Here is an 8,048-nt window from a genome sequence, read left to right on the forward strand (position 1 = left end):
CCGAAGCTTTCCCTCTCCGCCACCAGCAGTCTCCGCCTGCAAAGGGGCTTCCTAGTGTGTGGAAACCTTTCCTCCTTCACAGCTCCCTCCCCCTGGTGCAGGTTCCGACCCTATTCTTTTGTCTCTGTTTTTTCTTTTGCCCTGCCCAGGTACGTGGGAAGTTTCTTGCCTTTTGGGAGGGCTGAGGTCTTCTGCCAGCGTTCAGTAGGTGTTCTGTAGGAGTTGTTCCACGTGTAGATGTATTTTTGGTGTATCTGTGGGGAGGAAGGTGATCTTCGCGTCTTACTCTTCCGCCATCTTCCCCTCGTCTAAAATCTTTGTATTTTAAACTGATTAGTTTTAGTATGTGATTGGTATTTAGTATGCACAGAAACTGTGCCATAAGTATTTTTAGGCTAATTATTTGTGCCAGATACCTATTATTTTCCTTATTAATTACTTTATTCTGATGTTCTGATTATAGGTGAGGTTATCATCTTATTTCTTTATATTCCTTATAGGCATTCGCATGATATCTCTCACATAGTAAATCCATGATATATACACACTTGATCAATAAATATATGTATGTTTTAATTGAGAACCTACTATGTGATAGAACTGAAGATCAGATATTAATAGGATGCACTCCTTTGTCCTTGAGGGACTCTATCCAAAGAATGAATTAACAGATAGTTGTATTTTATTGAGGCCAAGTACACTGAGTTTCCAGATAAAGTTTGATGGCTTCATATCATCAGTTTGCATGTGTGTTGACTACTGAACTCATTCCACCCACTTGCCTTTTTTTAAAAGTGAATTTGTTTCTAAGAGCTCTCATGGATGTAACTTTTTTTGTTTTTAAATACTATACTCAACTTTAAAACTTAATATCAATATATAGCTCTTTATTGTGTTTGATTAATTGATTATCTGTCTCTTCCAGTTGAATATAAACTCCACAAGGGTAGCCACTTTGTCTCCTCTGTTCACTCCTTTATCCTCAACACCTAGAATAGTACATATCACATAGTAAGCATGAATAAATATTTGTTGGATTATATATCAAAACATAAATTAAGCAGGGTCTCTGAGACCAAGTTTGGGCCCCAGTGAGAAAAAAGAAAGGTTACTGGCTCAATCATTGCATGTTCCTTAACAAGGGCTGGCTAAAAATATTTACATGAGATTTATAGTGATATACAACACTGTTGGACCTTAGGCCCCCATTCTAGACATTAGGGTCCTAGTGATTTGTACTGGTTTCTTTCCTTCTTATCAGCCCTAAAGTCAAGCGTCATTATCTACCATCTAATCTACCTCACTAAGCCAATTTAGAACTAATTTACTTTTTACTGATTTTTTTTTTCTCTAAGAAATAATACTTTACTAGGGATTTAACTGAGGAATGTAAAAGGTTTTCAGAAGGAGTAGTAGTCCCAATAACAAATTTCCCTTTTGCAGAGAATAAGATCATCCTTAACCAAGCTGTGTGGGTTAATGGTAGGTTTTGATTATTCACGCCAGTATATTCTCCATCTTTGACATGGATAATCAAATATTAACGTCTTTCTTCTCTTTATATTATTATATATTCTGTGATGTTGCATCATAATGTTAAAGGATTATGCAGCTTGCATATTAAAGTCATGTAAAATATACCAGTGAGTCCCAGATTTATTACAGTACTTTTGTCATTTTTTTATCATTAAAAAAGAAAACATTTTCGAATGTTAGTTTCACAGTGGATGATATTCATTATATGTTAAATTATATGGAGGTTTAGTTGGGAGGGGTTAAGTCATTTATTAAAAGAGAAATCAGAGTAAGAATAGGTTATCTGTATCATTTTATTTTGAAACCTACAAATATCTTGTGCATTTCAGGTTATGAAAGAGCAGGAACAGTACATTGCAACTCAGTACAAGGAGGCCATAGATTTGGAGCAAGAATTGAGGCTATCTCGGGAGCAGATGCAGAACTCTCATACAGAATTGGTGGAGGCTCATCGTCAACAAGTCCAAGCACAGAGAGAAGTAGAAAGGCTGTCAAGTGAACTGGAGGAAATAAAGCAACTCTCTAAAGAGAAAGTAATCCCTATTCTAATTTTACCTTACTGAAAATACTAAAATTTTTAACCTTTACTTTTTCGACTATAGAATATAGTTCTTAAAAAAGTTAATTGTGTTCCACAACAATGTGAATGTATTTAATGCCACCAAATTTTACACTTAAAAATGATTAAGGTGGTAAATTTTATGTTATGTGTATTTTGCCCAAATTTTTAAAAAACTGTTATATTTAGCACAGCATTGTAGTGTAACTTGGAAGTCTCTCAGAACTGAGTATTAGTCAAACTACTTAGTTTTCAATAAAATGAGTTATAAAGCACTTTCAGACTTTCAAGTGAATTTGAGCTATCACTCAAACAAAAAAATAAATCTAATAAATCTTTTTTAAAAGATTTATTCATTATTTATTTATTTAATATAATTTATTTTTGGCTGCATTGTGTCTTAGTTGCAGCACACGGGATCTTCATTGAGGCATGTGGGATCTTTCATTGCAGCACACAGGCTCTTCATTGTGGCGCGTGGGCTTCTCTCTAGTTGTGGCATGCAGGCTCCAGGGAGCGTGGGCTCGGTAGTTGTGGCGCTTGGGCTCCAGGGCGCATGGGTTCTGTAGCTTGCGGCACGCGGGCTCTAGTTGAGGCACGTGAGCTCAGTAATTGTGGCACACTGGCTTAGTTGCCCTGCAGCATGTGTGCTCTTAGTTCCCTGGCAAGGAATCGCACCCGTGTCCCCTGCATTGTAAGGCGGATTCTTTACCACTGGACCACCAGGGAAGTCTCTAATAAATCTTTTTTAGTAAAAACTTTTTACATTTGTAGCCATTCATATATGAAAACTAACTATCTAAATTTATAACTGTTAGAAACCTGCAGTTCAGAACCCTTGGGGAGGAAAAGAGCTTTTAAATAGCAAGAGCACTAATATAGATTGTATTTCCCTAGTATTAGATAGAAAGTTAACAACTTCGCTTAAAAATATTTAGATTGATATATGTGAGTTAATTACTTAGACTTCGAGAAAAATGTATTTATTGGTATTCTAGAAAAGTTCTTGTGATTTTTCTGCTTTCTATTATGGTTACTAATTCAGTATGGGAATTGACTGAAAATGTTTTTACATTTAGCCTTGGTTAACCTAATGACATTTTTATTCACATTTCTGGGTGGTTAGACTAATAAAAAATATACAGGGAATTTTTACTAGAATGTCAGACACATGGGAGTCTACTAGGAAAAGGGAGGCTATCTACTTTTATCTCATTTCTGTCCTTATCAATAGTATCTAAATGTAGTAGAATTGATTTTATCTGATAAACTAAGCTCAGTTAATCAAATAAGTGAAAGTGGGGAATTATTAAAAATGACATTTTAGGCCTTCCCTGGTGGCGCAGTGGTTAAGAATCCGCCTGCCGATGCAGGGGACATGGGTTCGAGCCCTGGTCCTGGAAGATCCCACATGCTGCGGAGCAACTAAGTGCGTGCATCACAACTACTGAGCCTGCTCTCTAGAGCCTACAAGCCACAACTACTGAAGCCCATGTGCCACAACTACTGAAGCCCAGGCTCCTAGAGCCAGTGCTCCACAAGAAAAGCCACCGCAATGAAAAACACGTGCACCGCAACCAAGAGTAGCCCATGCTTGACGCAGCTAAAGACAGCCCACACGCAAAAACGAAGACCCAGGGCTTCCCTGGTGGCACAGTGGTTGAGAGTCCGCCTGCCGATGCAGGGGACACGGGTTCGTGCCCCGGTCCGGGAAGATCCCACATGCCGCAGAGCGGCTGGGCCCATGAGCCATGGCCGCTGAGCCTGTGCATCTGGAGCCTGTGCTCCGCAACGGGAGAGGCCACAACAGTGAGAGGCCCGCGTACCGCATAAAAAAAAAAAAAGAAAAAGAAAAAATGAAGACCCAGTGCAGCCCCAACGCAGCCAAAGATAAATAAATAAATAAACATTTTTTTAAAAAAAAAAGACACTTTAGGGCTTCCCTGGTGGCACAGTGGTTAAGAATCCGCCTGCCAACGCAGGGGACACAGGTTCAAGCCCTGGTCCAGGAAGATCCCACATGCTGCAGAGCAACTAGGCCCGTGCGCCACAACTCCTGAGCCCCCGTGCCTCAACTACTGAAGCCCGCATGACTAGAGCCCGTGCTTCGCAACAAGAGAAGCCACCACAGTGAGAAGCCCGCTCACCACAACGAAGAGTAGCCCCCGCTCGCCGCAACTAGAGAAAGCCTGCACAGCAACGAAGACCCAATCCAGCCAAAAATAATAAACAAAATAAATACATTTATTTTTTTAAAAATGACACTTTAAGTATTATATTTTAACCCAAAAATCTAAGTTTACATTCATACGTTAATCTTTTAATGTGGGACCAAATCTTGGTTTTTGGTGTATGGTAGGGTCACTTGATTAAAATTCCACCTAGTCTTTCTTGCATAAACCATACTCATATTCCATCATCTATAGTTTCCAATTTTAGTTTCTTAAAATGGAAAAAGAATTGAAAGACATTTGTGAATCAGAGGATAGCATCTCATATTTTTTATGGGATTTCACACAATATTTTACAACTATCCTGACTGGTTCTAATTGGGTAGCAAATGTTTGTGACTCACTCATTGAATTGTCTCAAAGCATATAACTTAGTTTCCATATAAAAACATTCATTTTACATGCATATTTCATCAATGTTCATAATGTAGACTAAAATTACATAATTGTAGTCACAAACACAACTAGCATAAATAGGTCTAGATAAATACACAACTGACTGTAGATAAGCAAACAGCACATCTGGTGAGCAAAAATGCATACCCATACCTAAGAGCAGACTATTTATCTGCCAAAGTTCAGTGTTCTGTGGTTATTAGTTTATTTTACAAAATACATTGGTTAGTGAACTTCTATTATATTATGATAACAAACAATATACTGATACTTTCCCATTAGTACTCTCTTAAAGATATAGATTAAAATCTAGATTAATACATTTTTTAAAGTGTACATTTAATATGGTAACTGTGTATGAGTATATAGTATTATAAAAGATTAAGATACTTCTATAAATGTGCTGAGTTGTTTAGCTATAATAACCAAATAAACAAGTAATGTAACCTTTACTTAATATGTCATTTTAAGGAAGCTCATGGAAAACATTTAGCTGAAGAGTTGGGGGCTTCTCAAGTACGTGAAGCTCAGTTAGAAGCAGAAATCAAGAAATTGTCAGCAGAAGTAGAATCTGTCAAAGAAGCTTATCATCTAGAGGTAAATAAAAATTTAATTTGTTCTATTACCCCCTGCTAAAGTGTGTTGATCTATCTGAACAAAGTATAAGTCTAGCTCTTAAATGTTCATTATAGAGTAATACATATGGTCTTCCATTTCTGGTATCCTAAACGTATAACTTTTGCTTCATATCCAGTGAACTAATATTCTGTGGGGTTAAGAGGTTGAATTCTTTAGCCAGGCATCCTGGTTCTAAATCTCAGCTCATTACTTGACATTTATGTAACCTTGAGCAACTAACTTAACATCTTTAACTAAAATGGATATAATAATGCTATCTATTTCATAAAACTGTGTTGAGGATTAAATGAATTAGTGTAGTTAAAGTTCTTTTTTTTTTTTTTTTTTTTAATTTATTTATTTATGGCTGCGTTGGATCTTCATTGCTGTGCGCGGGTTCTCATTGCGGTGGCTTCTGTTGTTGCGGAGCACGGGCTCTAGGTACACAGGCTTCAGTAGCTGTGGTTCGAAGGCTCTAGGGCACAGGCTCAGTAGTTGTGGCACACGGGCTTACTTGCTCCGCGGCATGTGGGATCTTCCCGGACCAGGGATCGAACCCATGTCTGCTGCATTGGCAGGCGAATTCTTAACCACTGCGCCACCAGGGAAGCCCTGTAGTTAAAGTTCTTACGCCAGAGCCTGGCACATCATTATCATTGTATCATTGGTTATAAAATAGCGCTTGCCAAAACTAACTGGAGGTATTTAATAACCAATATAAGCCGTTTCATGTGATGTAGATCTATTAATGTGTTGTAATTTTCAACATTTGCTCTGATAGTAAGTTAGAGAGGCAGTACAATACTTTTTATCTATCCATGTGTCCTGAGCCTTTATAGAAATGGGCAGTGTCACCCATTAGAATAGCATTTCTTGTCTTTTTAAAAACTATATTTGAAGATATCCAGAATTTATGTTTAAGATCTGAATAAATTACTTATGAAGTTCTAATAAAGCATTTTTCCGTATGGCAATGGTTGCAAATACATTTATATTAAACTCATTTCTAGGGAGTTTGGTAACATCTTTGTGAGGGATAAGTTGGGTTTGTGGTCACCATGTCTTGTTTAAATGCATTTAGAGTCATATCTCTTTGAAAACATTGTCTGCCAAACAAAACACATTTGCAAGCTGAATCCAGTCCTCAGGCCAAGAGATTACAACCTTTGGTCTTTAGAGACAAATGTGAATGCTGATGAGTTCAGCATAATTATTTGATATTAGCTGGTCAACTTAGTGACCATCAGTAGTAATTGGTCCATCTCAAGTATTTGCCAGGAACTACTCAGTATGCTTTTATTACATGGTCTGAATTTCTACTTTTATTTTAATCATCCAATTTTTTACTTTTAGTTTTATAAGCATCCTGAAATTATTTATAAGCAATAGTACATAAAATGCATTGTAAAAATTGGTTCCAGTATTGCTGTTTAATATCTGGTATTAATATTTTATATGCATCATATAAAAACACCTAATATGGACACTCGCACAGGGGCTGCAGCTGGTGTCTTGGAGGCCTGTTGGGGATGAAGGCACCCAGCACAATGCTTTTCCAGTCAGGCCGCAGACATGCTGGTCCTTTTAAGCCTCGTGGTGAAACAGCTGTTTAATCCATTCAGACAGAAAAATGAAAGCTCTACATAGGAACACGATGTGAATGGAAGAGACCTTTCATTATGCAAACAGTATGGAACTCTAAACAGACACTAAAAACAGCTCTCATCTTAAGAACCCAGCACTTGTGTCACAGTAAAAGTTAGGTGCTGGTGGAACAGCTTTTGATAAATGAAGACTTCCAGCCAGAGGGTGATACCTTTGGACCCATCTTGCATTCGTGATCAGATTGGATACCTCCCATCCTGAGGCTCCCCAAGACTTTTGAAAAGTTTTTCAGTGATCCTTACAGAAAGACGCCCTCTCCAGAGAAATGCAGTATTTATATACAGTGCATTGGATCTCTAGGAAACACCAGAGTTATCAGTGAAGCATATATTAAATGACTCGAGGGCTACTGTGAAGCATTTTTCTGTGGCTTGACAGTAAAGCTCCTAGAACCAGTTCCTGTCTCTGCAAGGTGTTATTTTAGAGTCAGTGATAACATCCAAAACCTACAAATTTATGCAGGGCATACCCTGAAGTTCTAAAAAATTAGAAACCTAAAGATGCCTTCTGTGTTGTGGGAATAACACTGATTGAACATTACCCAAGAGATTCCCTGGAATTTTGCCTTTGGACAGGCCTCTTTAACAGATGGTATGGGGATATTCAGCCTTGTCAGGTATGGCGTTTTTTTTATAGTTTATCTTATGAAGGCAAGGTAAAGAAGCTGCAGAGAACACCTTCAAACGACTATTCAATTTTTGATAACTATTACATTCCTGAAATGACTAGTGTTTTGCCACTTTGATCCTATAAGACTTTAACCCATGAGGTTGGACACAGATTTGGACTTTAACACTGCCAGTGGCTTGAACATCTAATGCAAAGTTCCAAAGATTTGGAAAAAGCTGACCAGTGCCCCCTAAACCTTTACCCTATCTGTTTACACAAGTTACAGCATGCTATTGGTTGTAGCACTATAGAAGGGTACAAAGTGCTGGTGAGGTGGATTGAAGATGAATCTGCTGACACACCTCCCTCCAAAACATAGTCATGAGGATAATGTGAATTTGCCAAAACCTGTAGAAGAATTTAAGGAATGGAAA

At 37.9% G+C, this 8,048-nt stretch overlaps 1 protein-coding gene and 1 pseudogene across 1 annotated transcript in view; both read left to right on the plus strand.

The window, feature by feature from the left end:
• Positions 1 to 8,048, plus strand: part of CCDC18 (coiled-coil domain containing 18) — a 112,181-nt gene that overhangs the window by 83,986 nt on the left and 20,147 nt on the right. Inside the window, exons 25-26 of the mRNA XM_024743633.1 lie at positions 1,866 to 2,069; positions 5,194 to 5,319. Of these exons, the coding sequence (XP_024599401.1) occupies positions 1,866 to 2,069; positions 5,194 to 5,319 (330 nt within the window). The remainder of the gene's footprint in view (positions 1 to 1,865; positions 2,070 to 5,193; positions 5,320 to 8,048) is intronic.
• Positions 7,129 to 8,048, plus strand: part of LOC112398863 (archaemetzincin-2-like) — a 1,056-nt pseudogene continuing 136 nt past the window's right edge.

Source organism: Neophocaena asiaeorientalis, unplaced genomic scaffold (genome assembly GCF_003031525.2).
Source record: "Neophocaena asiaeorientalis asiaeorientalis breed wild unplaced genomic scaffold, Neophocaena_asiaeorientalis_V1.1 scaffold317, whole genome shotgun sequence".
Classification (NCBI taxonomy): domain Eukaryota; kingdom Metazoa; phylum Chordata; class Mammalia; order Artiodactyla; family Phocoenidae; genus Neophocaena; species Neophocaena asiaeorientalis.